Here is a 15,937-nt window from a genome sequence, read left to right on the forward strand (position 1 = left end):
GAAGTGAGGAGAATGGGTTAGAGATGACTTGAAGATTTCCATCTTGGAGCCGGGGGTGTTGCCATCCAGCTGACATAAATCTGGAGAGAAATATAAAAGATAAATTCGGTTTATGTGTGGGGTGAAAGAAGAATTTGGTTTGGATTGATGTCTGAGGAAATCTAGGTGGAGATGTGAGTAAACTGTTGGAAACAGTGTTCTGGAGTCCATGGGAATGGACTGGATTTCTTGGAAAGGGGGCCAAGGATAGGTCCTTTGGGGACCCAAGAATTAAGGATGTAGGAAGAAGAGGAGGAAGACTCAGAGAAAGTTCTTCTTCTTTTTTTTTTTGGAGAGGTTTTTGAAATAGGGCACATGCTCTCACCAGAAAGACAGAAAGACAGTGACAGGAAGTGAGATACCACCCCCCAGAGAGGATGGCCATGTTGCAATCCCTTCTCCTCTCAGGATCTTGGGCATGCATGTGCCTGGTGTGAGTTTAAGCCACTGGGTCCAGGACTTGAACTGCGTTCGACTGCATGGGAGTCCAGCGACAAAGCCATTACTCCATCTGCTGGTCCTTAAAAAGAAGAGCTAGGCCCTGTAGGTCGGAAGGATGATTTGCAAACGTGAGGGCTTGTTGGGCTCCCCTCCTGGAGTTTGACATGGGTGGGACCCCGTCATTTGCATTTCTAGCAGGCTCCCGGGTTTCCTTGCTGGTGCTGCTCAAAGAGCAGTGGGTTAGAGCACCTGTTAGAATAAATGCTGACCCAGGGAGAGTGGAAAAGATTTGAAACGGCTACCCTGGGTAACAAGTGGCGTTGAAAAAGCTGCTACTAGAGCTTTTTCAACCGAACCCAGGTATAAAACCACATGCTCGTAGCAGTCAGTGTGGACAATTACGGAGATTTCTCTAGACATTAAGAACAGGCTCTTCAGGAGCAGGGATGGAGAAGCCAGTGAGTGCATTCATTCAGGTTGGGGAGCTGCTCTGGAGCTAGGGTGGAAGGCGAGGAGTTGGGAGGAATGGGCATATTGGTAAGCGAGCGTGGGGAGGTTGAGCGTGAGTCTGGCTTTCCCATCCCACCTGCTCTGCTCATGCTTCTTCCCGTTCTTCTTTTCTCTGAACACGTATTTAGAGGGAGGGGCTCTCCCTTCTTCCCAGTTGTCCAAATTCGAGTTTTTCTTCCATCTATTGATACTTCAACCTCCACAATTCACCCAAATATTTCTCCACATCCATCTGCTTTCTGCATCCTCAGAGCTTCTTACTCAATGCCAGTCCACCATTATCCCTCACCAGGTTTACGACAAGGATCTCTTAGCTTGTCCCCTTTCTGCAAGACTTGCCCACTCCTCCTTCCACCAGTTCATCCCCAATGCCGCGAGAAGGCTGTACGATGCAGTTGTAAACACTTTGTGTTCTTGTTCAAACCCTTTCAACAGCTATCTCTTTAACTTGAAAGAGAAACATTTTTTTCCTTTTGAAAGGCTCAATTTTAAGTCGCCCCTCCATACCAGTCTTATCTTCTCTGTAATGTCTTCCTTGACACTTGTCTGTCCCTGCCTCTCTCTTTGCTCCTTTCACGTTGAATTCCTTTATCTTTTTTTTTTTTTTTTTCAACTTCCCGCCTTCCAACATGTTGTTCCTTCTGCCTGGAATGTCCCTAGTAGCTATCCTCGGTGACTCTTACTTACCTTCCAGTCTTACAGATGTCATCCCCAATGCCGCGAGAAGGCTGTACGATGCAGTTGTAAACACTTTGTGTTCTTGTTCAAACCCTTTCAACAGCTATCTCTTTAACTTGAAAGAGAAACATTTTTTTCCTTTTGAAAGGCTCAATTTTAAGTCGCCCCTCCATACCAGTCTTATCTTCTCTGTAATGTCTTCCTTGACACTTGTCTGTCCCTGCCTCTCTCTTTGCTCCTTTCACGTTGAATTCCTTTATCTTTTTTTTTTTTTTTTTTCAACTTCCCGCCTTCCAACATGTTGTTCCTTCTGCCTGGAATGTCCCTAGTAGCTATCCTCGGTGACTCTTACTTACCTTCCAGTCTTACAGATGTTCTTCTGGGAGGCCCTCCCTGCTCTTCCAAAACTAGGTTATGTGCTAGCATTCAGTCTAGGAAACACCACTGCTTGCTGTTCTGTTACATTTGCTAGATTATATGCTCTGGTAGGACAGGAGCAGTCAGGTCTCATTCTTGCTGGATCTCAGCACCTGGGACTTGAGTAGATGGGCAGTGAAATTCTGTTCATTCCCTGTAGGAGGATTAGAAATTCAAATTCTCTGAGCCTGCATGCCCTAGGATTTGAATGCATTCTCTAGCTTTGAGTTTGGTCCCACTATAAGTTGTCAGGTCTGTAGTTACAGAGGGAGTCTGACCTAGGAAAGAATGATTCACACACTCATACTATGAATGGTGATTTTATTAGAAAGCGAATCCACTTTTATTTATGTCAGTAAAGTGGGCTATAAAAATAAGCCTCAATGTTAAATGGATCATTATACATCTCCTCTCTCTTCCCACCACCCACTTTGGGAAGTATTACTGAAAGTACTCATTTGACCGATTCATTGAAGAAAGTCCTTTGCAGTTTGCTTCTTAAAAGCAACAATTACAACACTACCCTGAAACCAAAGCCTGGGCGCCATCGCTCTTCCCAGTGTTCACAGCTAGTGAGGCCTCGGGAATGAGTACTAACTTTTTTTCAAGGTTTTATTTTAATGTAAAAGATAGCATTGTTTATACAACATGACTGCAGTTCTTACAAACATCCCTGCCACAATCCCTTCAGGTCTGACTTCTCCCATGGGATTCCAGCACAGCACCCAGGGTACTAGTCAGTCCTTGGAGCCCTCAAGGCAGCCTTGGAAGAAGGGAGCTAGTGGTCTGCACCTGGAGTTAGGCCCCTTGCAATGCCGGGGTGGGCTGTGTGCATGCAGGGCCGTGCTCTGCTGCTGTAGAACCTCACCTCCGCCTAACAGCAGTGTCTACAAGCTGAGAAAGGTTCCCATCACCAGAAAAGTGCTCTTTCCTACCCACTAGAGACCCTGCGCCTGAGCAGGTCATCCTGAGGCCAACTCTGGCTGGAATGTGGGTTTCTTGGGCAGTGGATGGCTTCAGTCCAGTAGTTCTTCCTTCTGTCTTCAAGGGGGCTCAGCCATTGCTGGTGTTTTCAGCTTCTGCAGGTCAGCACCACCGTTTCTCCATGAAGTCTCCATATTATGACTACCGGGCTTGTTTATAGGCCACGATGCTGTAAAAATTTACAATGGAGGATTATAAGAGAGCAGCCTGCATGGGACAAAGGGTGTATTTTCTCCTTTCTACCGACATAGGGAGGTCTCCAATCTCCTTAAAAATAATTTTTTTTGAGGAGATTTTTGCTATAGAGCACATGTGCTCACTGGAGAGACAGACAGAAAGTGAGAAATCACCCCTAAGGGGGATGGCCATGCTGCAGTCCCTTCTCCTCCATTCTCCTCTTGGATTTTGGGCATACATGCACACGTGCCTCACGTGAGTTTTATTTTATATATAGATAGATAGATAGATAGATAGATAGATAGATAGATAGATAGATAGATATTTGGGCCTTCCTTTAAAACAATATATTGATAGATAGATAGATAGATAGATAGATAGATAGATAGATAGATAGATAGATAGATATTGACATATAAGGCACATGCATTCACCAGAGACAAAGAGAAAATGAGAAATCACTCCCAGGAGAGATGGCCCTGTCACAATCCCTTCTCCTCCAGTCTTATCTAGGGATTTGGGGCACACATGCACATGAACCCCATGTGATTTTCAAACAGCCAGGTCCAAGACTCAAACCAAGCCACTGGCCATGTGAGAGACAGCACCTTAACCCCCACGCCACCTGCTGGCCCTCTAGCCTCCTTTTTATCACTGATAGACTGAGAGGGTTCACTCATCATGGCAGAGGCTACTGTGCTGAGTACAGAGGAAACTTCTCTCCCTCCAGGTTTGCTCCAGCCCGGGACTGGTCTCCTCACTTCCCATTCCATGGTGAGCCCTTTGCATCTCTGTTCCCCCTTTTCCTGGAATCTCTGTCTCACTCCTGGTTGATAACGAACTCCCATGTATATCTCAAGATCAAACTGACCTTTGCAGATCTCAAGCAGAATCAGCTCCCTCATCCTCTGCCTTTCCCTAGCTCCTTTCTGTCTTCTATAAACCAACATGACATTATTTTAAACTGTTTGTAAAGATATGGATAGTAGATGCATAGCGGGCCGGCCTGTGGCCTAGTGTTTAAGGCAGCTGGGTCCCACATGGCCAGTGCACAGTTTGAATCCCAGACCTGGTGGCTTGAAAAGAACTGAAAATCCCAACAGGAGGGAGAAATGGAGGAACTATGGCATGATCACACTGCATCGTGGGGTGCTTTCTCCCTCTCTTTCTCTCTCTCCCTCTTTGGTGACTGCATGTGTCCTCTAGCAATTATTTTTTAAAAAAAGAAAGGGAGAGTAATATATGCCAGTTAGGAGCTCTGAATTGAAGTCTTGGACCTTTGGCAGGTCCATTTTCTCATCCATTTGAGCTTCAGAATTCTCAGGTGTTCTCGGCACAGCTCTTCTTGGTGGATATACAGCTCCTGGAACTGCTGATGGGGTGTAGCTTAAACCCAGCCTTGTAAAACTGTGAGTTTTGTTGTAGGTACAGTAAGTATCCTTCTCTGCAGGGCTCCAGGCTCATGGAAGGTGGAAAATCAGTGTTGGGAAGTTTCCACCAAGCTTTCCCTGAGATGTCTTGGGTTTAAGCCCAGACTTGGAGCCAGCCAGCACAGGGCTTGCAGCTCCAACTGCACTGTGGGCGCTACAGAACAGCACATGGCAGCAGCCAGCGCCTGACTTCACGGGCAGCCCGCAGGTGGCTCTGGGACTGGGAGAGCACAGCTCTCAGCAGTGCCGTGGGGAGGTGTCTCAGTCTTCTCACAGAGCATCCACTCCGTCAGCAAATGCTTTGTGAGTACTTGTAATATACGAGACTCTGTGCTGGACGCCGAAGATACAGGTGAGCCAAAGCCATGGCCTCTGTCCTCAGCGAATGGGAGGTGAGATAAGAGACAGGACATGCAAACAGGCTTTGGAGTCACGTGTTGGTTCTGGTGAAGGGGGCAGTCAAGCAGTGGAGTGAGCTCTCTACATTAGGTGGAAGAGGCAGCACCCGGCCACCAGTGACTTCTCTGAAAAGCAATGCCATGTAGTGGATAAGAAAGACTGCCTGGGTTCAAATCCCATCTCTACTACTTACTAGCTGGGCATTACTGGATATCTGTCAGCAACTTAGGTAGTACATTTGAGCCTCTATTTTTGTTTTTGTTTTCTGATAAAGTAATGGATGGCACACAGTAAGGACTGTTGAAGTGTCACTATTATTAGCATTAAAAAAGGAAAGAATACTAATTGATAGAAAACTTATAGATAGAATACTAATACATAGGAGAAGAAGAGATCATTCCCTGTATTTTTTTAAGACAGAGTCTCTCGGGACCAGCAGTTAGCGTAATGGCTATGTCGCTGGACTCCCACGTAGTCGACCGCGGTTCGACTGGCTTAAAACTCATGCCGGGCACGTGTGCGTGCGTGCCCAAGATCCTGAGAGGAGAATGGAGGAGAAGGGATTGCGGCGTGACCATCCCCCCTGGGGGGTGATTTCTTGCTTTCTGTCTCTCTGTCTCTCTGTCTGGCGAGCGCACGCGCCCTATAGCGAAAACCTCTCCAAAAAAAAAAAAAAAAAAACAGAGTCTCTCCATGTTGCAATCCTCCTGCCTCAGCCTCCAGAGTCGCTAGGGTTACAGGCCTGCACCACTGTGTCTAGGCTTTGAGTTGGGCTGGGAAGATGAGAGTATTCTCTTTATTTATATTTTTAAAATAATTATTTAATTTAATTTATCATTTTAATTATTATTTTAATTTGACCAGAGAGAGACAGAAAGAGAGGGAGGAGACCGGCAAGTGGCGTGGTGGTTAAGACGCTGGACACTCCCACATGGCCGACCCTGTCTCTCTGTCTCTCTGTGTGTCTCTCTGGTCAAATTAAAATGAATGAATGAATAAATGAAATTGAATAAAATAATTTTTTAAAAAAAGAGAGAGAGGGAAAATGAGAAAGCAAGTCATCAGGTCTGGGACTCAAACCCCAGTTGACCGTATGGGAGTTCAGCACCTTCACCATCATGCCATCTGCTGGCCCCATTCCCTTTAGTTTTTAAAGACAGGGTCTTGCCCTATGTTGCAATTCTTCTGTCTCAGCCTCCAAGTCCTCCCCTGCTGTGATTTGCTGTCCTGGGCTTCTATGTCATTGGAATGCAGCTTTTCTTTCTGTGGTTAGGAAGCTTTACTGGTCTTTCCTGTTGCTCCCACTTCGTGATTAATGGAACAACCTGGCCTCTTATAGCTCTAAGAATTTTTCAAGATTTCATTTACTTAGTAATTTCGTGAAGGGAAAGCTAAGGAAACACTCCCTTTACGCCAGAGTTTCTCGATCTGGCTTGTACATTTGAAATCACCTGAAAAACTTAAAAAAAATCCCTGTGCCCACGCCATACCCCAGATCAACTGAACCAGAATTGCTGGGGGTGGAGTCCTGACAGCAATAACTTAAAATATTTTCCCAATGATTCCAACCTACAGAGAATTTGGTTTTGTTTGAGCATGTGTCTGTCTATGGCTAAATGTCCATGACAGACGGAAACAGCATTCACTGCCCTTGGACAACATGGGGGCTAGGGAGACACCCTCACAATCAAAAATCTTTGTATACCTTTTGACTCCAAAAACCTAACAAGTGGGAACCAGCAGTTAGCGTAATGGCTATGTCGCTGGATTCCCACGTAGTCGACCGCGGTTCGCGTCCCGGACCCGGTGGCTTAAAACTCACGCTGGGTGCGTGTGCGTGTGTGCCCAAGATCCCGAGAGGAGAATGGAGGAAAAGGGATTGCAGCGTGACCATCCCCCCTGGGGGGTGATTTCTCGCTTTCTGTCTCTCTGTCTCTCTCTGTCTGTCTGGCGAGCGCGCGCCCTATAGCGAAAATCTCTCCAAAAAAAACCCCCAAAAACCTAACAAGTAACAGCCTACTGTTGACAGAAAGCCTTACAGATAACATAAACATCGATCAATACATATTTGGTGTGTTGTATGTATTATTTACTGTACTCTTACAAAAAAAGCAAGCTAGAGAAAAGAAAGTGTTACTCACCAGGAAAAGAAAATACATTTACAGTATTTATTTGGGAAAAAAGTCCACATGTAAGTGGACCTGCATGGGCCAGCCTGGTGGGCTAGTGGTCAAAGGCTCCAGATCCCACATGGCCTATCATGGTTCAAATCCTGTCCTGGTGACTTGAAAAACACACTAGGCACTTGTGCATGTGTGCCCCGAATCCCCACAGGATGAAGAAAGGGAGGAGAAGGGATTGTGGCATGATCATATCCCATTGGGGGGGATGCTTTCTCTCACTCTCTCTCTCTCTGTCTCCATCTCTCCCGTGAGCTCATGTACCTTCTGGGTATTAAAAAAGTAGAGACTTACACAGTTCAAACCTATATTGTCCAAAGGTCAACTGAGTACTCCACTTGAGTACTCCATCAGTTGTTTCCTTGCGTCAAGATTCGCTCCCTGCTTCTGTCATGGAAGACCACGAAGACCCCGCACAGCTACCTAAGATACCATGCCCGAATGTATAGCTGAGCCCACGTGCATTGGGGTGAGAGGTCAAGGGCAGCACACCTGCTCCACGTGCCCTAGAATCTGTTAGGAAAGTAAAGAACCCTATTGGGACATACACAAAGCAGACAAGACTGCAGAAAGGAACCAACTGTTGGATTTCTTCATTGCTTTCGCTGGTCAGTTTATATCTTTATGATACACGTTAACTAGGAACACTTGTTTTCTTTTGATCTTTAACTTTATTTCATAATTGAGAAAAATAGGATGTTAGGACCCAACAGCTGAGAGAACCTGTGTAAGCAGCAGGAAGTAACCAGCTTCCATGTGCTAAGGTAAAACTATTTCGATTATGAAATAAAGTGGAGAAAACTCCCCAACTTGCCTTTAATCATTTTCCCCTCTGCGGCCTGTAATACCACCATTACTGATATGTAAAGGTCTCCTGTGCTATCGTACCAGGCAGGTCCCTTCAAATTGCAAACTTATATCGAATCCCTTGGACCGTTGTTGTGTGTATTATTCATCATGTGTGTGTGTGGGGTCTTCTAAAAGTTCATGGTGGGAGCTGGATGGTAGCATGGTGGTAAAATGTGGTGCAGTACAAGGCTGACCCACATGGGAAGGCTCTGGGTTCGCATCCGGAGACCCCCCTGAGTACGCTGGGCACACACATGCCCACGATCCAGGGCTGACTGATGTTAGGGGTGGGTCATGGCGTCAAAACCTTGTTGGGGATACTGTCTGTTCTTGTCTCTCTCACTCTCACTCATGGAAGAAATAAATTTAACTTAAAAAAAAAGGTAGATTGGAAAGGGACAGTGATTACGCCCTTTTTGTTTTTTTCACATCACATTATAATAGGGGTCCCTGTCTGTATAGAAGGCTGAGCCTCCTAGGACAGGAGCTATCAATAATTAAGGCTGGTTGGGGGCTGGCAGGTGGCGTGGTAGCTGCGGCACTGGACTCTCATATGGCCAACCGTGTTTCGAGTCCTAGGCCTGGTGGCTTGCTTTCTTACTTTCCCTTCTTCTGCCTCTCTGGTCAAATTAAAAAGTAATAATAACAGATAAAACAATCCTTTTTTTTGGGGGGGGGGAGAAGTTTTTGCTATAGGGTGCGTGCGCTCGCCAGAAAGACAGAGACAGACAGACAGAAAGCGAGAAATCACCCCCCCACCCCCACCCCGAGGGGATGGCCATGCCACAATCCCTTATTCTCCATTCTCCTCTCGGGATCTTGGGTACGCATACACATGCACCCGGCGTGAATCTTAAGCCACGGGGTCCGGAACTTGAACCATGGTCAATTACATGGGAGTTCAGCGATATAGCCATTACGCTAACTGCTGGTCCCTAAAACAATTCTTAAAAAAATAATAATTAAAGCTGGCTGATGCTAGGAGTGGAATGTGGTGGCAAGACTATTGAGGAGTGCTTCTCTCTCTCTCTCTCTGTCTCTCTTACTCATGAAATAAATAAACTTTAAAAGAGATAAAGAAAAAGTCACACTGGCTTCTAGAGTGTACTATTAAAAGAAAGTTCATGAAAAATTTATATGAAAGAAACTATGTGTGAATTGGAAATTTTTTAAAAGAATTATTTTATTTAACTTTATTAATTTATTTATTTAGAGGGACAGAGTGAGAGAGAGAGAGAAAGTGAGAAAGCAAGCCACCATGTCCAGGACTAGAACTATGGTCAGCCATGTGGGAGTCCAGCGCCCTTAAACGCCATGTCACTTGCTGGCCCCAAATTGAAAAAAAAATTTAAGTTGCCAGAGAGTGCATGTGCTCTCCAAAAACTGAGCGAGAGAGAGAGACAGACAGACAGAAAGACAGACAGAGAGATGGAGAAAGCAATCCCCAAAATGGAGTGTGATCATGTTTTAATCCTTTCTCTTCCATTTCGCCACTCTTGGGATTTGAACTGTGCAGTGGGCCATGAGGAATCTGGCTCTCACCAAGCCACAGGGCTGACCTGAATTTGAAATATTTTTACATCAAAATAAGCTTGCATTTTAATTCTCTTTTTCTATGAACTTTTCAATGTCCCCTCATGGATGTTCCATTCTGCTCTGGCGACACTGAAACCAGCATGAGAGAACCTCACAGCAGGGAAAAGGGCCTCACAGTCTAACCCTGTGATGTTCAGTATAGGAGCCCCCAGCCTCGTGCAGCTATGGAACACTTGAAATGTGGCCAAATTGCAATGGACTCTCAGCTTAAAATACAGACCAGATTTCAAAGACTAAGTTTTTAGAAAGGTAAATTATCTCATTGGTTAATTTTGTAAATTGATTACCTATTGAGATGATATTTTAGATAGCAAATGTTTAAAAATCAACTTCATCTGTCACTCTGTTTGAATGGTTTTATTTATTTTATGTTTAATTTTTAAATTTTTTCTAACTGCCAGAGGCATGTGTACGTGCTAGAGAGAGAGAGAGAGAGAAATGGAGAAAGCATTCTCCCCAGAGGGGTATGTTCACATCACAATCCTTTTTTCCTCCACGTCCCCATCATGTCAGGACTTTGGGCACGCACACATTTGTGCCCACCATGTTTTTTTTGAAATTAATGTATTCATTTATTTATTATTTTTTCACATGAGTTTTGCCAAAGAAAGACCGAGGGTGAGTGAGAAAGCAAGCCACCAGGTCCGGGACTCGAACCGCAATTGGCCTTGTGGGAATTCCAGTGCCTTAACCACCTGCCACCTGCTGGCCCCAGCCCACCATGTTTTTTAAGCCACTGGGACTCAAACTGGGGTTGGCCATATGAGATCTGGTTTCCTATGCACAGCACTTAACCACTGCTACAGGGCTGGCCTATCACTTGTCCCAGTAATGTTTTTAAATGTGAAAAAAATTTACTAGAAAAAAATTTAAGATCATATGTGTGGTTTGCATTTCTTGGCATTTCTATCAGACAGGGAGGGCCGAAGTATTCCATGACATTTTCTACTGTCGATACTTAGGCCTGAGCTCTTATTGTGGGACCAGCATGCTTCTTCTGCAGTTCTCCAGCCTTCCTCCCCGCTGTTATCTCCCAAACAGAGTGCTTTTACTTTACAATGAGATGATTCTTTCAGAGAAGGGAGTTGCCCAAGGTCCTCTAGAGAGTTCACATGATCCAGTAGCCAGGAAATTTCCGCAGCCCTAAGCACATAACCCTTTGAGGGCACAAAGAAAAGACTCATATCCTGGGTCTGGCCTGGGTGATACCAGCAATGCCCATTGAACTGCAGTGCTGGAAGCCACATGGCCGACCGCTGGTTCAGATTCTAAGTCACTCTGAAAACACGCAGGGCGTGTGTACTCAAGATCCTGGTGAGCTGGAGGGCTGGGGCAAGGGGATCAGGGCATGATGAGACCCAGTGTCTGCCTGTTTTTCTCATGCATATGCACATGCTCTCTCTCATGAATAAAATAAACTTTACAAACAATTATAGGCTGAAGGAGGAACGAAGGCTTTCACGCACAGGAAGTTAAACAAACAAATGGTTTAAGAGAGTTCTAATCCCAGCTTCTGATTATAAGGAAGTTCATGAAGCTCCAAATAAATGGTCATTGCAAAACTGCCAGGAAATGAGCCAGTTAGTAGGGGCCTTCTTTTTTCCTCCACGTCCCCATCATGTCAGGACTTTGGGCACGCACACATTTGTGCCCACCATGTTTTTTTTGAAATTAATGTATTCATTTATTTATTATTTTTTCACATGAGTTTTGCCAAAGAAAGACCGAGGGTGAGTGAGAAAGCAAGCCACCAGGTCCGGGACTCGAACCGCAATTGGCCTTGTGGGAATTCCAGTGCCTTAACCACCTGCCACCTGCTGGCCCCAGCCCACCATGTTTTTTAAGCCACTGGGACTCAAACTGGGGTTGGCCATATGAGATCTGGTTTCCTATGCACAGCACTTAACCACTGCTACAGGGCTGGCCTATCACTTGTCCCAGTAATGTTTTTAAATGTGAAAAAAATTTACTAGAAAAAAATTTAAGATCATATGTGTGGTTTGCATTTCTTGGCATTTCTATCAGACAGGGAGGGCCGAAGTATTCCATGACATTTTCTACTGTCGATACTTAGGCCTGAGCTCTTATTGTGGGACCAGCATGCTTCTTCTGCAGTTCTCCAGCCTTCCTCCCCGCTGTTATCTCCCAAACAGAGTGCTTTTACTTTACAATGAGATGATTCTTTCAGAGAAGGGAGTTGCCCAAGGTCCTCTAGAGAGTTCACATGATCCAGTAGCCAGGAAATTTCCGCAGCCCTAAGCACATAACCCTTTGAGGGCACAAAGAAAAGACTCATATCCTGGGTCTGGCCTGGGTGATACCAGCAATGCCCATTGAACTGCAGTGCTGGAAGCCACATGGCCGACCGCTGGTTCAGATTCTAAGTCACTCTGAAAACACGCAGGGCGTGTGTACTCAAGATCCTGGTGAGCTGGAGGGCTGGGGCAAGGGGATCAGGGCATGATGAGACCCAGTGTCTGCCTGTTTTTCTCATGCATATGCACATGCTCTCTCTCATGAATAAAATAAACTTTACAAACAATTATAGGCTGAAGGAGGAACGAAGGCTTTCACGCACAGGAAGTTAAACAAACAAATGGTTTAAGAGAGTTCTAATCCCAGCTTCTGATTATAAGGAAGTTCATGAAGCTCCAAATAAATGGTCATTGCAAAACTGCCAGGAAATGAGCCAGTTAGTAGGGGCCTTCTATTCATTACTTGTATTTTGGGGAAATTCCCAAATAGCCAGATTATTAGATCGGGGGAACAGGAGGACTTTTTCTTTGTGAGAGCTTACGTAGAAGCCACAGCCTAAATGCTGAAAATAAATCGTGCTGTGACAGTGGGCTGGAGCTGGGCCAGCGTCCCTTGACCTGAGCACCAGGGCTCCAGTCCAAACAGCAGTCATGGTTCTCTTCTTACCTGATTGGGACGATGGCCAGAAAGGAGAGAAAGGAGGAGAGAGCGAAGCAGGTGCCCACGAACTTGTCCATGGTGAGCTGATAGATATTGTTATACACTGTGGAGGTCACCACCCCGGTCAAAGCCAGGGACAGCTGCAGTATGACAAACACCTTTCCTGTGGAAGAGACAGAGGTTACCCCGATGTAGCTGGTGTGAGAGCAAGTGTCGTTCCCTACTAGGGGAGTCTCTTGGGGAGCTTTAGGGGTCCCTTCCTCTTCCGAGGACTCTCTCTCAGTCTTCAGGGCACAATTCACCATGACTCCTACCTCCATCTATCTGGGTCTTCCTGAAACCTGTAAATAATAGCATTTTCTCTTTGTGGCTTCTGACCTTCTCAGTCTTTCTCACCCTCCTGTTTTCACTCCCTGTACCCTGGATAGAAGCCAGTGTGCTTCTAGAATATTCAGAATATTCAGTGTGCTTCTAGATATTCTGCAACTCTCTCAAGTGCCTTCTGCCTGCTGAGCAGTTCTGAAACAGCCTGGAAGGAAAATCCCAGAGAGATTCCTTTCACTCACCATAAGAAGAGCCCTTTATGAGTTTCGACATGGCTGACCGGATGGTCGTGATGGGGATGAGAGCGAACAGCATGACGGCTCGAGCTGTGAAGAGATCACACAAGAACAGGCCTCACTGTAGCCCAGCCTTGGCTAAGGAGGAAATGAGAATAAATCAAAGCCTCATCAGGACCCCCACTCTCCATATCCATATGCGGTCTGACCTGGAAGAAGTCACTTGTCTGCTGCAAACTAGCGCCCTCTCTGGGCTGGACCCTGACCCTGCTGAGCTCAGATAGAGTTGTGTATGCTGCAAGCAGCTGGGCACAGGTGACATGGTGACGGATGTCACACTTGGCCCAGTGTGGTTTCTAGAGAAGTGGAGCTGCCACCAAAACACAGAGTCTCCCTGCTTGCTTCCCAGGAGAGAAGTGCCTGTCCCTGACATTCACGAACACCGTGGGACAAGGTCCCAGGAGCTTTGGCCACCTGCCAAAATGTGTCCCACTAACACAGATGTTCCATACCCCTTGAGCTCTACTGGTTATCCAGATGTGTGTGAATGTGTGTGTGTGTGGTGCTGGAGGGCTCAGGATAGAGGTGGTGGGAGGGCATGGCTCAGGGGCACGCATCCTGGTCTGTGCATGTGATATGTGCATACTGGCTGGAGGTAACCTTGCCATTTTGTTAGGTGTTTTTCTGACGTGTGTGATCCAGCCAAGGGACAACTTCTGGTAACCATCCAGAGTTGTTCTTTCCAGACACCAGCCACTAGCTCTGTGTGCTGAACCCAATTAACTGAAATGAAATAAAATTTAAAATTCGGCTCTTTAGTTGTACTAGTCACTTCTCAGGTGCTCAGTGGCTAGCAGGAGGATAGAAGGGAGACAGATCATTTCCACCGCTGTAGAAAGTTCTGTAGGAGCACCAGTCTAGAGCTTTCTGCTGTGGTGGTTGACCTGTGACCTCAGATGGAAACTTGAGAAGAGGGGCCGCAGATGGCGTGGTGGTTATGGTGCTGGACTCCCACATATTCAACTGTGGTTTGAGTCCTGGACCTGGCAGCTTGCTTTCTCACTTTCTCTCTCTCCTTCTCTCTTTGGGGAGCGCATGTATCCTATAGCAAATTAAATAATGATCATAATAATGTGAGAAATAAATCATTCTTTAAAAAGAAAGAGCTGAGGAGAAGAAACTCAACCCCATCTCTTCCATTCAAGGCCCTTCTGAAGACTCCACTACTTAGGCCAACACCACTGACTTCACCTCCTTGGCCTCCTAGACCCTGGAAACCAGTCTGCTAACATTTCAATCAGCAATACAGATAACATGTAACAGTACAGATAAACTCAGTGCCATAACCCTGCCTCCCTGTGCCTCCCTGGTAGCAGGTTCAATTCCCAGTACTGAGCTGGAACACCAAGACCACAGCATCCCTGGTGTCAGCCCCATCATGTGAGAGCCAGTGATGCCCTGCCTCCCCAGAATGCCAGACTCACCAATGTAGAACATGTATGTCTGTTTCACAAACACTAAGAGGAGGGCTCCGGACCCAAAGGAGACCATCCCGATGGTGATCATGGTGGTGTCCTGGAAGCAGCGGGAGAAAACCAGGACTCCCAGGAAGCTGGTGATGAAGATGGTATACCCTGCAGCCATACCATAGCCCAACTGCACTTGGTTCCAGCTGAGAGGCTCCCTCAGCACAAAAAGGGGCATCACGTCCACTGTGCCCACCACTGCAACGTCATAGACGATGGCACCCACAAAAAGCAGGGCTATGATGTATATTGGGGGCTTGGTTTTTCCAGGAGATGAAGTGTACCCCGCTGCAGTCTGCTTATCCAGCTGATCAGGATCCAGGGTGCGGTATGTGCCGATGGTGCCGGACACTGTGTCCACAGCGGGAAGGTCCTTGCTGGGACTAGCTACCGACTCTGGGACTTTCAGCACAAAGAGGCTGTAGAAAAGGGCAAATGCCGCACAGCTCACGCTGCAGGCCGTCAGCACCAGGCCTTGCCCAGAGTGCCCGGCCATCTGATTAAAGAGATGCCCGGAGGCCATGCTCCCGCAGAACCCCGCCAAGCCCAGAATCAGGTCAATAAGGATGAGGCGCACAGAGCGGCGGCCCTCGGAGGAGCCCAGGGACCCTAGCGCCATGACCCCAGACCAGAAGGCAGAGAAGCCACCGCACAGTCCGTTCAGCGCCGCCGCCCCATACAGCACCTCCACCGGCCAGTCTAGCAGCACCTTGAGCAGCAGCCCGAGGCGCGAGAGCAGGAAGCCCAGCAGAGACACGCAGATGGAGATCTTGCGGTGGTAGCGGTCGCTGAGCCAGCCCAGCCCGTAGGCCGACAGCAGGGGCGTCAGGCCCACCACGAGGTTATAGATGATGTAGAAATTGGAGATGGCCTTCTGCTGTTCGTCCTCTAGAGCGCCGCGGGGCGATGGGTTGGCGCTGTGGTTGGAGGGGCCCCCGGCTCCGAAAGACGCCTTCACCACCAGGAGCAGCCCCGCGTCGTACAGGGAAGCGGCCACCTGGGTCGAGGCCACCACGGGCTCGATCCAGGTCCTCACTTGGAAGCGAGGCAAGCGGCCCCTCCACGGGCAGGTGACCTCGGGGCCCATGTGACTTCTCCGGTGGAGGATACAGGAGTTTGGTGACGGCAGCGGCCGGAGAGGGTCCGGCGCAGTGGGAGAGCGCGAGTGTGCGCCGGGCGTCCCCGTGCGCTCACGAGAGCGGCGAACCCAGCCGAGCCGCGGCGCCGCGCGCAAG

The 15,937-nt window shown here is 47.3% G+C and overlaps 1 protein-coding gene across 1 annotated transcript in view; it reads right to left on the minus strand.

Moving 5' to 3' along the window:
- Nucleotides 1-2,389: 2,389 nt before the first annotated feature.
- SLC46A2 (solute carrier family 46 member 2) overlaps nucleotides 2,390-15,937 on the minus strand; it is a 13,847-nt gene continuing 299 nt past the window's right edge. The window contains exons 2-5 of the mRNA XM_006142747.2: nucleotides 14,661-15,909; nucleotides 13,183-13,266; nucleotides 12,623-12,779; nucleotides 2,390-3,238 (exon numbers count right to left, since the gene is read on the minus strand). Coding sequence (XP_006142809.2) covers nucleotides 3,211-3,238; nucleotides 12,623-12,779; nucleotides 13,183-13,266; nucleotides 14,661-15,789 — 1,398 coding nt within the window. The 5' untranslated portion in view covers nucleotides 15,790-15,909 and the 3' untranslated portion in view covers nucleotides 2,390-3,210. The remainder of the gene's footprint in view (nucleotides 3,239-12,622; nucleotides 12,780-13,182; nucleotides 13,267-14,660; nucleotides 15,910-15,937) is intronic.

The sequence above is a fragment of the Tupaia chinensis genome, unplaced genomic scaffold, assembly GCF_000334495.1.
Source record: "Tupaia chinensis unplaced genomic scaffold, TupChi_1.0 Scaffold000081_1, whole genome shotgun sequence".
NCBI lineage: Eukaryota > Metazoa > Chordata > Mammalia > Scandentia > Tupaiidae > Tupaia > Tupaia belangeri.